Source organism: Phalacrocorax carbo, chromosome 7, assembly GCF_963921805.1.
Source record: "Phalacrocorax carbo chromosome 7, bPhaCar2.1, whole genome shotgun sequence".
Lineage (NCBI taxonomy): Eukaryota > Metazoa > Chordata > Aves > Suliformes > Phalacrocoracidae > Phalacrocorax > Phalacrocorax carbo.
In genome coordinates, this window is record NC_087519.1 from 41,344,331 (window position 1) to 41,366,129 (window position 21,799).

At 54.9% G+C, this 21,799-nt stretch overlaps 2 protein-coding genes across 2 annotated transcripts; one reads left to right on the forward strand and one right to left on the reverse strand.

Annotated features, from left to right (window-relative positions):
* Nucleotides 1–401: 401 nt before the first annotated feature.
* LOC135314382 (zinc finger protein ZIC 1) lies at nt 402–6,101 on the reverse strand. Its single transcript, XM_064457655.1, has 3 exons — nt 3,066–6,101; nt 1,740–1,903; nt 402–1,196 (listed from the first exon to the last, which is right to left on the reverse strand). Exons 1-3 carry the CDS (start codon nt 4,039–4,041, stop codon nt 999–1,001), a joined length of 1,338 nt encoding a protein of 445 aa, XP_064313725.1. The 5' UTR covers nt 4,042–6,101; the 3' UTR covers nt 402–998.
* A 9,301-nt stretch (nt 6,102–15,402) lies between these two features.
* LOC104041629 (zinc finger protein ZIC 4) lies at nt 15,403–21,480 on the forward strand. Its single transcript, XM_064455881.1, has 2 exons — nt 15,403–16,609; nt 21,053–21,480. The coding sequence occupies exons 1-2, from the start codon at nt 15,403–15,405 to the stop codon at nt 21,478–21,480; spliced, it is 1,635 nt and encodes a 544-aa protein (XP_064311951.1).
* The last annotated feature ends 319 nt before the right edge of the window (nt 21,481–21,799 follow it).

The window sequence follows — 21,799 nt, forward strand, 5'->3', positions numbered from 1 at the left end:
TCTTGTATTTGCCAAAAGCAACGGACAGATATAGTTTATATCTTTTTTTTTTTTTTTTTAATATCACTTTACATAAACAAATGTAACAGTTTGACACGCAGATCCAGGCTTTCACTATACGAATTTCTTGACAGGACGTGTAACAACATTTTACTGCACTACTTAGACTGGACTTTGGGACGAAATGTTGCACTTTATACAAAAAAGCACATTAATACCAATAATATTCTGTTAGATCGACGTTTAGACTGTAATAATACAAAGTAATTCACATTTTGGTACACATTTACTAGAACATTCTTGCCATTCAGTACAAATAGTTGAATTTCTACCTCTTCCCTCTGCCCCCCCACCACCTCCGCCCCCCCGCCGCCGCTCCCGCCCGCCCGCCCCTCCCCCCACATATATGCAAAGACCACAAATCCACATATCCCCTTATTCAACTTGCGATATAACTATTTACAAAATCAAACAGTACATTTTTTTGTTGTTTTGTTTTTGAAGCTAATAATTCTGTATTTACAAGAGGGGATGGGGGGGAAGGCCGCTGCCCGAGCAGACATGCAGTTGGAGATCTCTAATCAGTGGTTTCCAGTAAAGCCCTACACAGTTGGCATTTGCCCTGGTAACCTTGTCTTCTTATGCATTCTACTCACCCCTTCGCCTACCAAGCCTTGAACAGAGCAGAGCAGTCAAAAAAAAAAAAACAAAAAAAAAACACAGAAAAAAAAAAAGAAAGGAAAAAAAGAATAAGGAAAAATAAAAGGAAAGGAAAAGGAAAAAAAGAAATAAAGAGGAAAAAATTTTTTTTTAAACGAAGTCTTCATTTTACTCAGTCCTGGGTCTACTGGCAGCATTTTGTTTTTGTTTGCTCATTTAAATTCTGATTTCAAAGTGTTCATTATTTTTGGAGTCTTTAAATAGGGTATTTGTTTGCTCGCTTGGGGCTTTTTTGTTTTGTTTCGTTCTGTGTTTTTTTGTTGTTTTGTTTTAGCGTTTTAGACGTACCATTCGTTAAAATTTGATGTAAGCGTGCTGTGGCTGGACGTGTGGTGGACTGCGGAGGAGGAAGGGGATAAGGAGCTGGCGGTCTGGTTTTCTGTGGACGGAGACACGATGGTTGGAGGGGTGGAGGACTCGTAGCCTGAGCTGGCGGCGGGAGAAGGCTGGGACCCCTGCGAGGATGATTCATGGACCTGCAAGAGAAAACCCGGGCAGAAATAGAGAGCGGCGGGGGACGGAGGCCCTGGCGGCGGGCGCCTTCGGCTGGGGACGCGCCAGACAACGGGACCCAGCGCCGAGCCCCCAGCTCGGGCATCCCCGCGGGGCTCCCCCCCAGCCCCGGGGCCGCCCCCCCGGCCCCGGCCTCGGCCCCGGCCCCGGCCCCGGCCCCCGCCCGGAGGGGAAGGCCGGGCAGCGCCCACCGGCTGCCTCCCGGCCCTGCGCCCCCCCTCCCCGCCCTCCCCGCATACAGCGCACCGACAAAAGGCCCGGCCCGAGGGGCCGGGGCCGAGCGCGGCCGGGCGGGGGGCGGCGCGGCCCGGCGGGCCCGGGGCGGCCGCGGGGGCCGGGGCCGGGCCGCAGCAGCCCGGAGCCCCGCAGCCGGCCGGCCCCGGGCCGCGCTCCTCCGCGCTCCGCCCGCGGGCACCGCCGCTCCTGCCCGCCGGCACCGCAGCCCCTTCCCCCGGCCAGGCCCGAGGCGGCGTCCGAGCCCCGCACACCAGGCGCCCTCCATTTACCTTCATGTGCTTTCTGAGGGAGCTGGGGTGCGTGTAGGACTTGTCACACATTTTGCAGAGATAGGGCTTGTCGGAAGTGTGCACATGCATGTGCTTTTTGCGGTCGCTGCTGTTTGCAAAGCGCCTGTCACAGCCCTCGAATTCACACTTAAATGGTTTTTCACCTATTGCAGAGGGAAGGAGGGGTGGAAAACGGATCTGATTAAGCAGGGCCGGCTGGATCGCTCATTGTCCCCACCGCCCCGCCGGACGGAAGCCCACGGCTCCATTTCAAACACTCGCAACTTTCTAACTTCAACGAGGCTCGAATCCCGAAACCTTGCTTCTCTCCTCTGTCCTTTCCGCCCCTCCGGCCCCTGCTCAGCGCCCGTTTCGGAACGGGGGGAGGGGGGGGGAGCTAAAGAACTTTTTTTTTCTCCCTCCCCGTGGAGGAGCGACTTTCATTTACAGCCCCGGCCCTGGGCACCTCTCCCTCCTCGCTCCGAGCGAGACAGCAGGCGTGGTGGTATTTACACATGATCCTCAGTGTCTAGTTTCCGTTTTTATAGCTCCTTCTCGTGATATTTTACGCTCCCACCCACCCCAGCCCCCTCCCCCGTATTTTCTTGGAATATTGAAAATTATCCGGCCGGGGAACACAATGCGAGGGCAGCGCTACAAACCCGCTGCGAAAGCGCCCGGGAAAGCGGCGCTGCCTTTCGGCGCTCGGGGGTGGGAGCGGGGGGAGAGAGCTCTCCCAGCCAGGGGCTGCTGCAATGCCACCTCCCGCGATGGGGAAAAGTTCTCAGGGGTCCCGGCGCCTGCCCTCGCCACAACAATAACACACCAACGCGCCGGGCTCGGTTTATTTAGAATCGCTCTTCCGAATTAAATATTTACTAAGCCCTGAATTGCAGAGGGGAGACGGATGAGCTGCCTGCAATATCTAGCACAATTTCTCATCGTGCCACAGTCAAAACTGCCGAACAACAATTAATTAAAACCTATAAATTTAAGCAGGACAGGTTGAGATTCTTCCCCCCCCCCCCCCCCCCCCCCAACAATCCCAGCAGCATCCCCTGCCTTTCTCCCCCTCTGCCTCGGCAGGGATAATTTTCTTTTTGTTGCTGCTGCCGGCGTGGCTGTGACCGAGCCCGTTTTACCACGGAGCCCTGAGCCTGCCTCGAGTGGCCCTGGACCATACCCCCCCCCCGCTCCAGCCCGACCCTCAGCCAAGCAGCGCCCCGGCCCCCCCGGGCCCCCCGACTCGGCCCCGCGCCCCGCTCCGGCCCCGGCGCTCGGCGCTTCCACTCGCAGAGAGAAAAGCTACAGAGAAGGTTACCGTACCTGTATGAGTTCTTTTGTGTATTTTGAGATTCTCTGATCTGGCAAACACTTTGCCACAGCCTGGGAAAGGGCAGGGGAAAGGTTTTTCACCTGTGTGGACTCTGATGTGATTTACAAGTTTATATTTGGCCTTGAAAGGTTTCCCTTCTCTCGGGCACTCTTCCCAGAAACATATGTGATTGGACTGCTCGGGTCCTCCAACGTGTTCCACCGTGACATGAGTCACCAGCTCGTGCATCGTGCTGAAAGTTTTGTTGCAGGACTTTTTGGGGTTTGACAATTGCTCGGGCTCAATCCACTTACAGATGAGTTCCTGTTTGATGGGCTGCCGCATGTAACGAAAGAAGGCCCCTGCCCCGTGGTGGGCTGCCATGTTCATGTTCATGTGGCCGTAGCCGTGCAGCTGGGTCGAGGCGTAGTGCTCGGAGCGGGGGCTGGTGACCTGGCCGTACTGGTCGGGTCTGCCGTACATGTCCCCGGAGAAGCCCAGGCGCATCTGCCCGTTCACCACGTTAGGCGAAGCGTGGCTGGTGGCTTGTTCGTGCAGCCCCGGGAAAAGTATATGTCCCGCGGCATCGGTGTGTCCGTGGGGTCCGGCGAAGCTGCCGGCGGCGGAGGCGAAGAGGCTGTGCTGGGCGCTGGCGGCCGCCGCCTCCCCGAAGCCGCGGTTGCGGAACAGAAAGTCCCGGGTGGAGTTGAAGGCGGCGCTGGAGTAGGAGCTGACATGGGTCGGGTGGTGGTGGTGCCCCAGGGCCGCCGCCGCGTAGCCGGGCGCCTGCGAGGTGAAGGCGGTCTGGCCGGCCGAGGCCAGCTCGTGGGTGCTGGGGTTGATTTTGAAGGCGCCCATGCCGTCGGCGAAGGGGTTGATCCCCAGCCCCACTTCTCTGTCCGTGACATCGGCCGTGGAGTGGTGGCGGGAGGATCCGAAGGTAGTGACTCCTATGGCGGGATACTGCGGTCCAGCATCCAGAAGCATCTTCCCAGCGTCGATGCAGCAACCAAAAAAAAAGCACGCGCGCACACACACAACGCGGAGAGAAGCAGCAGCAGCAGCAGCAGCAGCAGCAGCGGCGAAAACACCCTCTTTGGAAAGTCAGCGACGATCACCACCAAAGCAACCACATCAAAAACACCCCCTTCGGCATCAGCGCGGGGGGAAGAAAAAAAAAAGGGGGGGGGAAGAAGAGGGAAAAAAAAAAAGGAGGCTGGTGCAGAAGGGGGGAAGAGATCTTCGCAGTTGCAAATAATAATAGTAAAAATGTGCCCCAAAAATATTCACTGTCTCTCTGCTTTGACTTTTCAGGGAGGTTTAAGTGGGGAGGGGGGGGTTGGGTGGGCTCAAAAATAAACTGGCTGCAAATAACAATAACGGAGAAAGATCAACACGGGCAGCAAAAAAAAAAAAAAAAAAACCAAAACAAAAAAGAAACTTCCTTCAGTGATTTTTTTGGCTATAGGAATGTTGCAGAGTGGCCGAGAGCTTGTTTCTCTCTCCTCTTCGAGCTTCCCCACACTCTCCCCGATTTTTTTTTTTTTGGGGGGCCTTTTTTTTTTTTTTTCGCTTTGCAAAAAAAGGCGCAAATCATGCACAATATTGTCTTTTGCGGTTTATCTTCCTGGGGAGAAACTTTCACCTCCTCAGCCGGGCGGTGAACGCGAGACTGATAGCGGCAATCATTCCTGCAGATAAATGAATTGAAAAGACGACACCGTCCCCCCCCTTGATGAATGGGAGCCGGGGGCGGAGCGACGTGCGGGCGGACGTGGGCGCCCATTGGTCGGCGGCGGCTCCCCCTTCCCCGCGTAACTCCCCCCGGCCCCGCCAACGAGGGGCGCGCACGGCCGCCTCCCGCCGCCGATTGGCCCCTCCGCCTCATCAATCGCAGGTATTGTGAGCGCCCTGACATCCCTCCCGACGAACGGGGCTGCGCGAGTAGCAACTTTTTTTTTCCCCCCAATATATAAAGCCCCCTTTTTTTTTTTTTTCCACGAAAATATTTCCAGCGCATCTTTTTGTGTGTGTGTGTGCTAAGGGGAAAAAAAAAAAAATCTTTGATTATTATTAGGGTTCTTTCCTCCCCCGCTCTCCCTCTCTCTGTCCCTCTCTCCCCAGCGCTCTGATAATGATGATAATGATGATTTCTTGGTGATCCAGAATTTTTAAGATCATCGAGCAACTTTTTAGGCTTTGAAAAGAGAAGTCCTGTAGGGACTTGCTTCTTTTGAAGTTGTTGTTTTCCGCCTGTTTAAAACTGAAGCTCTCCGAGAGTAGGTGCTGGGCGCGTTTGGTTTTATTTTTAAACACCAGGCGTGATTTCTCTGGGTAGCTGACTCTATCCCTCCATCAGGTTTCTGAAATAAATCTTGTTTTCTGCACCCATCAAAACGCAGGTGGGTGAGAACTCTTAACTTTCTACTTTTGTTGTTGTTGTTTCGCCTCTTTTTGTTATTTTCCTTCTCCTTTCTTTCTCGCTCTCCCTTTCTCTCGCTCTCTGTTTTTACGGAGTCTCTTTCATTCAGGTAAAACTGTAAATTTCCCAAACCTACATTGTTTGTCCTCCTGCTGCATGAAACTCCTGGATACTTCTCCCCCGGGGCCCCCCCACCTTTTTTTTTTTTTTTTGTAAAAATTTATTTAAAATCCTCGATAGGAGCAATGTAAATTTTCTGACATTCAAACCTTTTCTAGTTCACAAATCAGTCACCCTTGTCACAGTTATTGAAATTCCTCAACTTGCCACACCAGGACGGTGGAAAAAGCAGGCGGTGTCTTTGTTGCTGACCAGGCTTTTGATCGCCAGAGAAAATTTACTTACCTTCAGATGAGTGAGCAGAAAAAGAAATAACACTCCCTTTGATTTAGTTAGAAAAATGCAGACATTTGGATTCAGTGCAAACATACAACACTTGGTTGTTTTCTAGATGCAACCCTCGATTAACCTGTCTTTCCCCAGCTCAAAGTCTATTGAAAAACTGCGGATAGTTCTTTTTTGTTCTGGCTACAAAGAGCCATTGACTATATATTAAAATGATTGTTGAAAGGTATAAGTATGGTATTTAAAAGCAGAAAACCTCTGTGGCTTAATCAATTAAGCTAAGCAACATTTGTACAATATTTTAAACGTTGCTTCGGCGCTAAAAAAAAAAACAACCTCGTGAAACTAAAATATAGACGTCTTTGTGTGCGTATGTGTATGTACACTTACGTATGTGCCCATGCGTGTGTGCACATATATAAAACTGGCAAATTATTTATTTACTCAGCCGCCTGCATATTCATTAGCTCTAATTATTTTCTAGTAACGAAAACACCAGAAGCTCGCTAAGAGTCGGACTCCTTCCATTTCGCCTTTGTTCAGCCCCTCACTTGCCTCCTTCGCAGCTCAATCCGAGCCCTTCCAATTCCTGGTGCCAAACAAAGAAACTTTAAACTCATCCTCTCTCAGGCGAGGCGCGGGTAAGCCATCCGCAGCGCAGGTACTGGGAACCAGCCCAGCAGCGCTGCTGTGCCACCCCTGCTCGGGCGAGAGCTGCCTCGCTTCCAGAGGTGTGAAAATGGCCATTGCGCCTAGAAAACAAACAAACAAACAAACAAACAAACAACAAATAAACTTTGATACGCCTTGAAGGAATGTTTCGCTGCAGTTTATCTGCAGATGCAGCTTGCCCGTGCTCGGTGCATGGAGATCGCTTTCAAAGCAGATGTGTTGTGTAATTTCGCTTGGATCTTGGGAGGCTTTACAGGTTGTTTTTCTGTTCAGAATAATGCTGAATCTACACGTTTGCATTTTTCTGCCAAATCCGTTTGGAGGAATTGCAATAGCTTATAGCAACAGGTACACCCGCTCTAGCAGCGCGCCTGTGTGTCTTCGGGCGGCTGTTGCATTACTTTCTGTATTTGGTGCTAAAATTAAGCAAGGGATAGAGTTGTCAGCGTTATTGTGAAGCCTTCAGGGCGATGGCATTAGGAGATGCAGAAAGTTAGGTAGTCCAGTGCTAGCCTGACTCCCAGTGCAGGGGGAACCCGGTGATCATTCCAGGTCCGTGCAAAATATACGAGAAGGCAGACGAGAGGGTATTTTTAGGAAGCGTATCTAAATATACAGTGTAAGAGTGAATGTAAAAAAAAAAAAAATGTTGTGGGTTGTAGAAGTTATCAAGTGGGATTTGCGGCGCGCTCTCTGCAGGAAACGAAAGCTGCTCCAGTTCAAAGCCACATGCACCAACGTGACATATAAGCCATTAAAATATCATCCTGACGGCTCATTTCTGCTTCATCATACATTCCCTAACTGCTTCCAGAAAGCAAGAAAAGAAGAAATAAAGGATGACCGCCTCGATGGAAGCGCCAAAGAGGTGGTGGGTTTTAGGGGGGGGGGGATTGTTTTCTTCTTTCATTCTTTCTTTCTTCTCCCTCCCCCCCCCCCCCCGCCCCCCTTTTATTTTTGCCAGTTCAGAAATGAGGGGAAACCTTCAACAGGTCGCAGAGGTAAGTGCCTGGGAGCAGGGGGTGCCCGGCCAGCTGCCTACCCCCACCGCCTGTCCCAAGGGCTAGACGAGAGCGCCCTGCCCTCGGGGGGTACCGGCGGGAGGTGGCTTGGTCACCCCGGCGGAGCAGGGCTGGATCCCCGCGGGGCGGGGGGGCACCGCCTCGGCTGCCCCTCGCCCACGTGGGGCCGGCCCCCGGCGGCACCTTGGCGTGCGGGGTGGGCGAAGGAAGCAGCGCCCGGGCGCCGTCGATGGGGGCTCCGGCACCCTCCGCCGGGAGCCGCGCCCCCCTCCCCGGGAGTCCGAGGGGGACCCCGGCCCTGCGGTCGGCGCTACGCGGGGCGGAGGGGGTCCGCGGAGCGGGGCGGAGGCGCTCCCAGCCCCGACAGCGGCCCTGGCTCCGTGGGGACGGGCAGGCGGCGGGTGCGGCCGGGTCCCGCGGCTGCCCGGGAGGGGCCGGGGACCCGGGGCGGCGGGCAGAGCGCTGACAATGGCGAGCCCCGTGGGGAGACGTCCCGGGGGACGCGCTCCCCGCTCACCGCCGCGCCCGGTGCCACGGGGGCGCGCCGGGGGAGCCGGCACTTCGGCACCGTGCGCCCTTCTTTATAGGCGGGTGCAGGAGGGACGGAGCCCGGGAGGGCGGCCGGCCCCCTCCACCCCCCACCCACACCCCACGCCCCCCGCGGGGAGGGCCGGGGGAGCTGCCAAAGGCGCTGGGTGCAGCCGCCAACTTGGCGCAGAGCGCGCGGAAGGGCTGGGACCCCGCGCCCGGCCCCGAGGGGCCGCCCCGCGCCCGGCGCCGTCTGGGGAAGGGGCGATGCTCACAAATCCCCGCCGAGGGTGATGCCCTCGCGGGTGACCTCTGACCCCAGCCCCGCTCCATGTGCCAGCCCCGGGCACCGGCAGAGCGCCGGACGGGACGGGGCCCGGCGTGGGATCCTCGCCGAGACCCCCCGCCCCGTCGCTCCTTTGTCACGCACGGTCCTTCACCCCCGGGGAGCCTGGCCGCGCGGGGAGCCTTTACCGGGCTGGGCTCGGGGGTCGCTCCACCCGGAGCCGAGGAAGTTGATTTCTCCACCGAGACCTTCCCGGCCAGAGCTCCCCTCAGCCTACGCGGCCGCGGAGGGCACAGGTTGCGTGACAAGCCGCCGGCGGCGGGGCACACGCCGCGCCAGCTGCCGCAGGCTCAGCCGGGCTCGCCCATCCCGGGCACCGCGGCCAAACCCACCCGGGGCCGCCGGGTACCGCGGGGGCGGCGGCTGCTCCCAGCCCCGCTCCGCAGGCGCACCCTTGGCCGAGCATTTGGGGAGGGGGTCCGGGTCCCGCCTGCGTGGGCTGCAGCATCCTCACCCCCAGCCCCAGCGGGGGACCCGGGGCGGGACCGATGCCCCGCACCAGAGCCACGGGGCTCGGCCGGGCCGGGATCTGTCCGGCTCGGGCAACGGGGCATCCTCACCCTCCCGCGCCGCCAGTGGCACTGCGTGGATGAGAAAGGCGTGTGAGGTCGAGCCAGAGTTTTAGCCAATATTTACTCTGACATCCACAACTGTTTTGCCTTCGTTTTTTGTCATCTGGTAACTATTCGAAATATTAAATGCAGCGAGATCTTTTTTTTTTTTTTTTTTTTTTTTTTTTTGTCCAGTTTCAACAAGTTTTGGCAAACGCTTGGGAACTGAGCACTCCTCCAGCCTCCCATCCTAACCAATAAAGGACAACCCCTGCAAACCGCTCGGTAGCGGGGCAGTGTTTGCTGCTCTGACTTGATAAAAGTGTGAGGACGAATGGAAGTTGACTAGGAAATATAATTCCTAAGGGTTTCCTCTAGTTGGTTTTTTTTCGGCAGTAATTTTCATCACAGCAGTGGAAATATTGAGGACATCAAATTATTTGTGATAGAGTACGATTGTGATACGCTGATGAAGTTTCATAATTAATATCATCAGTTATTTGTGTTAGTATAGATTTTTATTTACCAGCCCTAGTGTCCCTATCGTAATAGTAGCAACAGCAATAATAATAAGACTCTCCTTTGAAGTAACTGATTCCAAATTCCAGTGTGCTGGGGGGTGGGGGTCCAAACCTGAAAATTTCAAAGATATCTGCAAAACTTCAGACTCGGACACTGCATCAAACCCCAGACCTGCTCTCAGGGTTATCGCTGCCGCTCAAAGAAAGATGTGCAAAGTTCCGCCTGCAGTAGTGGCAGTGCTCTGCCTTGCAGAGTGCAAAGAGCAAGCTGAAAATTATAGGCAGGGAGAAGTGCCAGGGTGGTACTATACTAATCCTTGCTGAGACAACAACTTGCGTTGAAGGCTCGCAGAGAGTCCGAAATTTAATTTCGGGAGGGAAGGATCTGTAAACAATATAGTCGAGTTGGTAAAAACCTGCCTTACAATAGCCTGCCAGAAGGTGAATGTCAGATCGAAGAACTGAAAAGATGTCCTTTCTTTTTTTTTTTTTTTTTTTTTTTTTTCCCTAAATCAGCCATGGAAACTTCATGACTCCATAAAACAAGTGCTGCTTTGCTGGGGAGACAACCTCCAGTTTCCCTTCGGAGAAAGCTTGCCTTCCCCCCACCCTCCCTGCTTAATTCTTGTGTTGTGTTTTGGTGTGGTTTGTTTTTCCTTTTCTTTTTGAATCCATGATGCCGGAGTCAGACAGCGCTTTACTCGTTTCATATCACACACGAATGGTTTTGCTCTTAACTTTCCAACCTCTTCCCAAACAGGAACAAAGTCAGGAAATGAGGCACAAGACCCCCCTTGTAATGAGGAAAAGAAAACGACTTTACAGAAACATCCTGGAAAAGTCAAGTAAGTTAAAATATGTCTTTTTTTTTTTTTTCCAGTTCAAAGGAGACAATATTTTTTTCAGCTTAGTGTTTAACGTACTTGCATAAACACAAATCAGCGACACAACTCCCCACCAGCAGCTGCCTAATCCTGCTCAATGCCTATTCATTTGGAGGTTCTAGAATTAATATTTGACGACTCTCTCATTGAAACAACAACCCCTGACCCCATGTGATTGCACTGTCACATTATTCTATGACATATTCATCTTGAATTCATTTACGGACGATTTGATTGGAATGAGGTTTGACATGTATTGGATCCTATTAAAGAAGAAGACTTTGATCTTGTTGATGGGGTTTACATGATATGTATCATCTTTACCAGGGATACCAGGCTTCCACAATGTGGTGTCTAAGTAGTTAGTGACTGACAGCTTATCTGACAGGAATACCTTAATCTTGGGGTACTGAATGAAATATTCTATTTAAAATAAGCATATGATTTGCTTGTCCTAGGGTAGCTCTAGGTCACAAAAAGTAAGAGGCAAACCTAGGCGCAAGCCCTTGCTCGCCTGGTAGCTGAGCTCCCGTTATCCGGGAACCCTGAAATAAAGAAGTCCCCGTAAGTGGGAATGGGGCGAGGAACAGAAACAAAGGCAGAGCGTGCTCCCGAGCCACTCGGTACCCCCTCCTCTTCCCTCCCAGGAGATGCTGGGATTACCGAAAGCTTTCCTGAACCACCTCCTCCTAAAGAGCAGTGCCTTCTGCCGGGGCAGGCAGGGACTCGTCCTCAGGTCCTGCCCCTGTGCCACTCGCTGCCTCCCACGTCCCCCCGTGCCCGACGCGAGTGTGGGGGATAAGGCATCGCACTGGGAGGCTCCTCGGCCTCGCTGTTTCTATTCCTCGCTTTTTTCCCTTTCTCACAGTAAATGTTAGGATTTTCAGATGAAACCGTTTCCCTCCTCTCGTCCGGGAGCTGGAGCTTAAAGGTAACCCCTGGAACCTGCTCTATGGAGAGTTCAGGGCATCCCGTCCCGCCCCAGCCCTCGGGCACCGGCTGGAAGCTTTCTGCCTGACTCGTGGGGAAGGGAAGTTTCCGCAGAGGCAGCAACGGGAGAGCACGGGGGTGGGTCAAGGTCAGATTTTGCTCTCCCCGATGCCTCCCGGGGCAGGAGCTGTTCCTTGCGCTGAGCACGACTCTAAGGGTAAGCAGGACTTGGCCCAAAGTCAAAGAGCACAACACGAGCAGCCCCTGATTTTCTGGGGCTTTGCACCTCACCTTTACAGCAAGCCCTTTCGCTGGCAAAGGTGGAAATACGGGTGAGCGCCTTGCTGTCTGTATAGGTAGATTCCTACCCAGAACAAGGCAAAGCGTGGTGGATCTGTAGAGCCGTCAGCGGCTGGGGCTGTCCCCACCCAGGGACTGCCGCAAAGTGCTGTGCGGCGCGGTTCCCACCCCGTAGGCCCCGGCAGCCCCCCGGGGCCGAGCGGGGGTGCAGGCAGGGGCCGCAGGGTTGGGACTGGCCGGCTCGACCCCGCACCCCCGAGGTATGGGTCCCGCGCGGTGGGGCGGGAAGGGGGGAGACAGCTGGGCCTCCTGCCCAGGGCACAGCCCGGCGTGCGGGGCTCTTGCCTCCCCCCCGGCGCTGCCACGGCCGGCTCGCCCCTTCCCCGAGAGAGCAGGCTCGGGGGCAGGGTCGGACGCGGGGAGAGAGGAGGAAAAGTGCTTGTGACTCGTCTTTGCACCAGGTCACCTCTGTAGAGCAGCCCTCCAGCACGGGTGGGCTTTGGGGTCGGGGGCTGCGGCCGGGGTGGCAGGAACACAGCAGCCAGGGGAAAACTGGTGCCCAGGATCAAGCTGCCCGTCTGTCTGTGTTGATCTGGTACCCAGGGGAGTACCGTGGTCCCTCTAAACTTCACTTCCCTCAAGATAAGATCTATCCTGTAGGGTTTATACAAACATTGTCATATGGACGTGCCCTGACGCCTGAGTTTCAGCTCAGGATGTTTCTGTTTTGCTGCTTGAGCAGTCTTGCTTTCTCCTTGGAAAGGCTCCGGTTCATCCAGCTCATGAGTCCCGAGGGTAGTCTTGAAGGGGATGCCCTTACCGGAGCCAGGTGGGTCGGAAAGGAAATAATAATAATTAAAAAAAAAAAAAGGGCCCTGCTCAAGCTGATGTTGACACATTTGAGAGTTTGCCGAGGGCCCCCGCCTTATCTGGTCAAACAGGGCTCAGGCCGCTGCCAGGAAGCAGGAGACCTCGGTCACCCCTCGAGTGGCAGGCGAACGAGCTCAGGCTGCCAAAGGGCTGCACGAACAGGCATTCGAGTTTTCAAAACATTCTGGGAGATGCGCGGAGCTCGGCCGGGTCTGGCCCCGCTCCCCTCCTCTCCCCCGTTTCTCCGCCTCCCCGCAGTCATGTGGCGGCCCCCGCCCGCCCCCCGCCCCGCTCCCCCCCACGCGCGCCACCGGGGCTCACAACAACTTCACCTAACAGTGAAGGACACCGAGGGCCAGGTCCTCCCGCACTGCCTGGGAAAGGGAGTGAGAGACAGCCCTGGGTGAGGGGCGAGCTGAGAGCCATGAGTGTCTGACAAGAAACCATCACAATATTTTAAAAGAGCTTAGGGCAAACCGGTTATGACAATTTTTTAATACATAAACTGTTCCAGATGTTTTCTCCCTTGACTGAGAAGTGTCAGAATTGATGGATAACAAGTATGTAGAGATGCAGTGTTTTAAGGAGGTATGAGGAAAGCAGCTTTATTTGGAATTCACACTCTCAGTACATTTGTAAGTAACAGATTCGTACTTCCTAACGTTTGTCTCTTCTGTGCACTCCTATTGAGCTGGTCATGAATAGGACTGTCAGATCCATTTCGTAGAGCAAGTAGACTTGAAAGTTGAGATATTGTGAGGATGGTGTGTGGTTTAAAATGCCTGCGTAAACATGTTATGTAAGGATGGAGAGCTAATTGCATCATTTGTCACTTTTCATCGTCTCCACTCAGAAGGATGTACAAGAGGATGTATCTATAGCTAGCTACCTAAATATTAGCCTTGTGTTACAGGGGAAATATAGTGAAAGCCAAGCAGAGCCAAAATATGTAACTGCAGCCAGCCCAGAGTACGCGAGGCTGTGATAAAACGTCCCCTATGTGGTTACGTATGTCCTATGCTTTAATCTTATGGTTTCCGATCGTTGGCTGGTGGCTTCTGTTATGAGAGTAGCTGGGCTGACATTGCCACAGAGTTTCGTGTTTTACTACTTGACATAAAACCTATTGATCGCCGATACTGTTCCATTTTTATGGAGATGCAAAATTCTGCGCTGGGAGCTTTACCTGGTGTGCACGCGGTGAAGTATCCACTGGCAAGTTAACAGCAAGTCAATGTATCAAAATGCTGGGAGTTTGGCACGATGGATAGAGAATTAATTGTTGCTTTACTTCATAAGACTGCGCATTTATTGATGGGGGCATTTTTATGTCAGGATCCGAGTTCTGTGGTAGTAGCGTGGGCAGATATTTACAGCTGTGTTTTCCTTTCTTGAAGCAGAAGCCTTAATTCTTCCCTCTTTTCCCACGTTTTATTTACCTTTTTTTTTTTTTTTTTTTTAAGTTCACAATCCCCTTCTTAAAAACTTAAGTAGATGTTTCCTTCTGTGGCGAAGCCCTAAGCTTTTCTAAACCTGTAAGGCCGCAGCGTACCCCGCTGAAAGCCTAACCGACACTAGCCACGCTAACCCGTTCCTTCAGGTGAGAAGCAGCAGAGCTGGGTCGGTTATGAACGGTTTGCAGTGCTTTCCCTTCAAGCTAAGGTCGGGGGTTTTACGTGGAACTAGCCTGTAAGCGTGCGTGAGAGGGAGAGAGGGAAAGGGAGAGAGACTCCCTCTTCTGGGTTAAACACTCAGATTCAGTCTAAACACCACGATTTCTCTCCTTGCTCCGGCAGCCAATAACCAGATAACTGCTGAAACTTGTCGGAGGAGGGGAAGGGGACGGGGAGCCTTCCAGGAGCCCTTTGTCAGGGCTCAGGCACCGCTGCAGCAGCCCGAGCACCAGGCCGAACGCCAGCCCAGCGAGCGGCGGGCGGCGCGGCTCCGGCGCTGCTCTGGCCGGGGCAGGACCCGCTCCCCGCGCTGTCACCAAGCGTCAGGGGCCCGCCGGTGTCGCCAGGGGCCCGCCGGTTGGCCCAGGCCCGTTCCCGCGCAGGGCCGCCTCGCCTCCCGGTGCTCCGGCCCGGCGGCGGGGACCGGGAAGGCGGAAGGGGCCCTCCCGGGGGGGGAGCCCCGCGGGCTGCCCCCCGCCCCGGGGCAGGGAAGCAGGAACGGACAAAGGCCGGGGCGGGCGGCCGCGGCGCCCACCCCCAGGGCTCCCACTGCCCGCCTTGGCTTTGTTCCCCCACGGCCGCAGCCCGGCGGAGGAAGCTCGGCGACGGCCCGACGGCGGGGCGCAGGGCGGCCCGGCCGGGCCGGGCAGGGCTGCGGCCCACGGCTCCGCCATGCCCCGGAGCCGGGAACGAGGGGCTCCGGCGGCGCGGCGGGGGGGTGGCGGGGGAAGGAGTGGGAGCCCGCGACGGCGCAGGCGCAGTCCTCCGCCTCCCCCCCCCCCCCCCCCGCACTGAGCGATAACCCTTTCAGTCGGCAGCGGGACCTGTCATCGGTGATGTCACTCCGGCGGCAGCCAATGGAAAGGCGCGGCGATTGTTTGGCCGGCGGGGCTGGCGCCGCCGCCCGGAGGCGGCGCGCGGCCGCCCGCGCCCTGTCCCGTCCCGCGGCCGCGCTGCGTGGGGCTCCCCGCCGGCCCCACGGGAGGACGGGCCGCGCGGGGGGACCTCCCCGGGCCGCCGCCGCCGCCGCCAAAAGCGAGCCCCCGCCGGCCACGCCGAGCCCACCCGCTGGCAGCGCCGCCCGTGCGCCCCGCCGCCGGGGGAGCGGGACCGGGAAACTTTTTTTGAGGGGGAAAAGAAAAAAAAAAAAGTTTGGGGTTCCCCCCCTCCCGCCCCATGTCTCTCTCCTCCCGCTGTCAGGTGACTTTTTAGCGTTAGAAGCTAATGAGCGTGGATGCTCCGGGGATCCCAGTGATGGACCCTGCTGCTCTCTCCAGGCGGAACACGGCGCTGAGATTAGTAGACTTGGCGGGGGCTCCTCGCCACCACCACCACCCCCCCCCGCAGAGCATGACAGGCTTCCCGGGCTTCGCCGGGCACCCCCACGCCACGGCGCCCACGCAGCCCAGGGAGCACGCCGCCGAGTCCCGCCTCGGGCCGCACCCGCTCCGGCCAGAACACATGGGGCACCGCCACCATCCTCCTCATCCTCCTCCTCAGCATCACCCCGCGGCCCTTAAGCTCAGCCCTGCCCCTCATCCCCACCACCAGCTCCACCACCACCACCATCATCATCATCATCATCATCATCATCATACGGCAGGCCAAGCCGAGGTGGTCTCTAGTCAAACGGGAGCGTTCGGCCCGGCGCAGTCACCGGCAGCCCCTTACCCCGTCTCTCACCCAGCCCAGGCTCTGGCAGCAGGTAGGGACTTTTTCATATGCAGAGACCTGCCGGCCCCACTCATGCCAGGGCTGACCGAGCAGCGCCCCGCTGCAAGTTCTCACCACGGACTGTTTGTCTCAACAACAGGTAGCTACCCCGGACACCATGGTCACCACCACCACCACTCAGAAGCTGGGAATCCCTCTCTGTTCACTGGACTCCATGAGCAGCCTCCCCATGCAGCTCCAGGTGGCCATCTAAACGGACAGATAAGACTGGGGTTACCTGGAGAAATGTACGCCAGGTCTGAACATTTCACTCAAGTACCAGCCTCCAGGACAGATCCTTTTGCTGCTTCTTCACTTCATAGCTACGGTGGCATGAATCTGAACGTGAATCTGGCTCCACACCACGGCCCGGGGGCCTTCTTTCGTTACATGAGGCAGCCTATCAAACAGGAACTCATCTGTAAGTGGATTGAGTTGGACCAGACTCCCAAAAAATTATGCTCGAAAACTTTCAGCACGATGCACGAGCTGGTGACTCATGTCACGGTGGAGCACGTTGGAGGACCCGAGCAGTCCAATCACATATGTTTCTGGGAAGAGTGTCCAAGAGAAGGGAAACCTTTCAAAGCCAAATATAAACTTGTAAATCACATCAGAGTCCACACAGGTGAAAAACCTTTCCCCTGCCCTTTCCCAGGCTGTGGCAAAGTGTTTGCCAGATCAGAGAATCTCAAAATACACAAAAGAACTCATACAGGTCAGTATGTAAAGCTCTCTTTACTCTCTCTCTGTGTTATTCAGCATACTGTTTTGCTTTATTTTGTTTTTCATGTATCCTTTGCGTTGTTATTGAATGCACGCCAAGTACTTCTGGAAAATAAATTCTCAGATTTGTTTGCTTCTTTACCGTTTGGAGCGAGAGGGCAGTAGGGGGGAGAAAGGAGAGCGAGAACAAATCTCAGAATTCTCGTCCATATTTTTTTTGTGGTGGTGCGGAGAGGCTGCTGCAATGTTTATGTGGGTAGAGCCGTGTAAATACCGAGTGATATAGCTGCTATTTCTGCTTATTCACACAGGCAAGGAATTTTTCTTCTGGCAGTTTAAAGTAGTTGGGGAAAAAATGAAATCATTGTGCAAGCTCACAAATTAAAAGTGAACAATAGAAGTTACAACTTGTCTAGTCAGTTTTGACTGATGTCGCTGAGATGCTGCTGCTCGAACATTGTGAGAATAACACAGCTGCGACCTTTTCGTTCAACAGTTTTGTTTTGGGCAGAGGGAGTTTCAAATGTTTGATCTGAATAACACTGACATTTTTAATGAGCATTGCCTTCCAACGACTCTCTGCATTCGCAAATATGGGGAGCTGCAGGTTCTGATTCTCGGGAGGGGGGAAAAAAACGGAGAAGAAAACCCGGTATTGTTTCGGCCTGTACATTTTGAAATGTCATTTGCAGATCTGTTAAGCGAAACTGGGACATGTGTCAGAAACATCTGTTAGTTCTAGTTAACAGAAAATAAAGTAACTCGATGGACTGCAAAACTATGTTTGAGCTCTTCCGGCCAGGAAAACATTTATAATTAATGAAATTGCACGTAGAAAGTTTTCACACTTCCAGGAGCAGCTTGTGAAGTTGTATTAATTAGTTTAGCAGCCGGTGTTTGTAGGCTGTAGCGCTGGATTTTTTTTTTCCCCTGGTTGGCTTTGGGGTTTGGTGGGGGTTTTTTTTCCTTCCCCCCCCTCCCCCCAAGAAGAAGATAAGAAATAAACCCTTTTTGTAAAATTTAATCTGTTCCAGTGTAGGGTTTTCCACCTCCCACCCCCTCCCGTACAGCCTTATGCACTGCGAGGGAAACTACATAATCCTATTGTAAGATCTGCTTACAGCCAAACGATTTTTTTCGCCTTGCAGTTCATAAAACTCCCCTTCCCCCATGCTCCGTGCAGGGCTTGACCTTCCAGGAGTTGCATTTTTATGATATAACTCGACGTGATATAATACGCAGAACGTACACTAATTTCGTATCGCTATCGCCTAAACATAGCACGGAGATTTTACAGCGACCGTCACTCGTCACCTAATTATTTTTCCATCGCTCTATGAATAGCTTGTCTGGGGGGGGGCGGGGGGCGACAGCAAAGCTGTGCTCCTCTGCTGCCTCCTCGGCCCCCTTTTTCGAGGAGAAAGGAGTATCCCCCGCTCGCATAACTTGTATCCGAGCCAGCTCCTTGTCGGATCAGCACAGGTACAGCCATTAACCGGGAGAGCTCATCCCTTAATGACAGTGTTTTTCCTAAGTAAACAAACTTTTACTGCTCTTTAACGGCCTCACTGTTTGAAGTCTCTGAAGCAGAAAATGGTTAAATTCTTGGGAAAACTGACCTACATCGGAGAGGCAGGTTAAGGGCAAACCCGGGATCGGAGGTTTGCGTTTATTAAACATCATTCCGCCCGCCTGTACTTTTCGCTTTAACTTTCCCGGTGATTAATTGCTGTATTGTGAAAACTCCTGCAGGGCCTTTATGGTTCCACCGTTTCTATTAAACACCCAGAAGTTGTCAAAAAAGCAATGTTTCTGAAACCCTAATAGAACTCGCTACGAATTATTCATGAAGACAGTTCTAGATTCAACAGGAAAATTATTGCCTCCTCAAATATTAATGAGTTCTGATTTCTCCGAGGCTGGGGAGCAGGCAGAGGCATTTCTGGCGATGTGCGAATTTTCCAGGTTGGAGGGTAAGGCCGTTAAGGCGGCGGCAGCGGGACGAGCAGGACGGGCAGGGATCACTTCGCCGCCTTCCCAGAGGGCCAGGAACAATAGTGCGAGGCGTGGGACGGAGCCCCTCTCCCTCCCGGGCGGTCCCCGCCGCCCCCGCGTCTCGCCCGCAGCCCCGGGGGCCGCCACCCCCCCTCCGGGATCCCCCCTACAACCCACCCCCCACCCCCCCCGGAGAAATTGGTAAATACCTTAATCCACTCCCGGAGACGGGGGATTATGCCACAATTTCCAAGCTGAATTTCACTGAACACTTTTGCCCAGCTACAAGTGTGGGGGTAAAATGGCGGTTGAGATCCTGCGCTCCTCCATCGCCCGGGGAACTTTCTGCGTGGCTGCACCTCCGTGCCCCGGCTGCGGCAGCCAGGACCTGTAAAATGTCCTCTCCCTGCCGGGTAGGGGATTTCCACGTAAGAAAACCTGCTTTCGCGAAAGGAATACTTGCAAACGGCTCGGGTGGCCCCTCTTTAGTAAGGCGCTCACAGAATGCAAACCGGGCAGCTGAGAAAATGCTGCCCTCTTCCCACTTGAAACCTGACTGTACGGAGGGACTTTTCAGTGGCTCTTTCAAGGGGTTAAGCGAAGTTGAACATTTTTCAACTCTGGGGGAAGCGGAATGCGCCGCAGCCCGCTTGTACCTGAATGTAACTCACTTTGCACAAGCAGAGTGCTTATGAGCGTGGCTTTCCCTGGGGTCTCCTAACTTACTGCTTGCTTGTACTACACTAATATCCTTGATTTGTTGTCTCAACTTGGATGCTGAAGGTCAAATTGTTTCCTTACATGAAACTGTAATTAGATTATATGCGTGCGTGTGTCTATGCATATGCACCGCTGTACGTCGACAGTATTTGGTTACAGGGCCCGCGTCGTTTTCTAAGACACCTTATTTTTAACTTTTTAACCTCTTCCCCTCTTCCCTCTAACGCCAGGTATTTACCCGTCCTCTCTGCAAATGTTAGCGGTGCAGGACGTGGGAGCTCCTCGTTGATTATTACAGTGCAGAAAGGACACACTTTAAACGCAGAGCCATGAGCTTTTTCCCACCCACCTTGCATAAAGTGCATTCATGTGAAATATTTGGAATGCCTTCCTTTATGTGCCTCTGCTCGCGGCCGAGCACGAGGTGGGCTGCGTCCCCCCGAAATTTAACCGTGATGAACTGAAAGGGGGAAAAAATTTAAAAACCAACAAATTCGGAAAAAAACCCTCCCAAACCTGGAAGCTTTTACAAATATTGGAAGTCCTTTCGACCACATACGCCATGATGGTGAGCACAGTGGCTTTGTTTGCACTTCACGTTTAAGGTTCGGCCGTATATTTTTGTGGTGTCCTCTGCGCCCTGATGCTTTTTGGCTTTTGACAGATGAGGAGGTTATTTTCATACTCGGTGGGTGCAGGAGCTGGGGACTTCTTGGCGAGCAGGGTTTTGCAGTTCGCTGTTAGCAGTGACAATAACGTAGTCATATCATTTCATCCCGAAGCTGTCTGTGGCGTGTTTGCTTGAAAGCTTCCTGTATATCGTGTACCGTGCCCGGTCCACACGATCCGAGGTTAAACTTTCACACGACTCGAGCAACATGATTATATTTCTATTATGCTTAACGTCACTTATCATATTACCAGACAAATTAATCCCGATTGCAATTCCTTCCATGACTGAGTAGGTTCAAATGAAAAGGGAATCCTACCCCCACGACAGTGCCGTGCACCGGCCTAGTCATCCTGCTGAACCTCTATCGTTTTGCCCCCCACAATCAATGTCTTTTTGGAAGATTTTGTGCCTTGACACACGGTACCAGCAAGCTGGAGCGTGGGGGAAGGAGGGGGGATGCGGATCTTCCACTGGATTGTAATCAGAGCAAGAATGGAGTGGATGAGATGTGATCTAGCCAGGTTATGAATAATATTTCCATGTGCACCTGGGGGAGTGTGAGACATGTATTTAAAGTAAAAACCTTCCCAGGGATAAATCACTGACCGCTCTTTCTGCAGGACATCGGGGTCTGCGGGGACAACACACGTTGTTTGCTCGAAAAGAGCACTTGGCCTCTAAATTTTCCTTATCTCGGGGCTTTGTCTTTTGCACAAAACCCCACGTTGACACACAGGGCAGGGGAAGGGGGAGGAGAAGCCGGCCGGGCAGGGCGCTTCGGCGCGGAGCCGGCTGCGCAGCCGGGTGGGAACGGGGCGGCGGCCGGGGGGAGCTCGGCAGGGCGGGCGGGGAAGGGCAGGGCCCGTGCCGACGGGGGCAGGGGAGGCCTGAGGGGAGCTGTCCCGGGGAGAACCGTGCCAGGACCAGAGAGGAGCCCGGGGAGGCTGTGGGCTGGCGGGGGGGGGGGGGGGGCGGGGAAGGAGTGCGCCGCTCCCTGCCCCGCGGCCGCCGTCGCTAATGGCTGTGCTCGCCCATTGCCTCCTGCAGGGGAGAAGCCGTTCAAATGTGAATTCGAGGGCTGTGACAGACGCTTCGCCAACAGCAGCGACAGGAAGAAGCACTCGCACGTCCACACCAGCGACAAGCCCTACAACTGCAAAGTGAGAGGTTGCGACAAGTCCTACACCCACCCCAGCTCCCTGAGAAAACACATGAAAGTGCACTGCAAATCCCCTCCTCCCAGCTCCGGCTACGAGTCCTCCACGCCCTCCTTGGTGTCCCCCTCCTCGGACTCCGGCCGGGAGCCCCCCGCCTCCTGTTCCCACGCCGAGCCCTCCGCGCCCGCGCAGCCCGCCGCCAACCTGAGCGAATGGTACGTGTGTCAGGGCGCGGGGCTCCGCGGCCCCCCCGCGCCCCCCGCCGCGCCCCCGCCGCCGCCGCCGCGCCCCCCCGCCGAGCCCCGGCCCCGCTGCTAGGGCGCGCCGCGGGCGGCGGGGCGGCGGCGGGCGGCCCCCCCCGGCCGGGGCCGGTGAGCGCCGCTCGGGGCACGGGGAGGCCGAGCGGGAGAGGCAGAGAGAGGCGCTTGGCAGAGGGAGAGACGACGCGCTGCGGAGTACGCGGGTGGGCCGGCGGCGGGCCCCAGCCTGCGCTCCCGGCACCCCGCACACGGGAGGGCTGCTCCCGCCTCGGCCGGGGCGCTGCCGCCTCCTCCCTCCGTGCCACACACACCCCCCCTCCGACCGCCTCGCTCCCGTCTGTTTACAAGCCGACTGATTTGCATCCCCTTCCCTTTCC

What these genes read in the sequence shown, in the direction of transcription:
- LOC135314382 (XM_064457655.1), bottom strand. Translation starts at nt 4,041, where the DNA reads ATGCTTCTGGATGCTGGACCGCAGTATCCCGCCATAGGAGTCACTACC. An exon ending in ACACAAAAGAACTCATACAG is followed by an intron (nt 1,904 to 3,065) that starts GTACGGTAACCT and finishes CCTCTGCAATAG; the next exon opens with GTGAAAAACCATTTAAGTGT. An exon ending in CCCTCAGAAAGCACATGAAG is followed by an intron (nt 1,197 to 1,739) that starts GTAAATGGAGGG and finishes TTTCTCTTGCAG; the next exon opens with GTCCATGAATCATCCTCGCA.
- LOC104041629 (XM_064455881.1), top strand. Translation starts at nt 15,403, where the DNA reads ATGAGCGTGGATGCTCCGGGGATCCCAGTGATGGACCCTGCTGCTCTC. An exon ending in ACACAAAAGAACTCATACAG is followed by an intron (nt 16,610 to 21,052) that starts GTCAGTATGTAA and finishes TGCCTCCTGCAG; the next exon opens with GGGAGAAGCCGTTCAAATGT.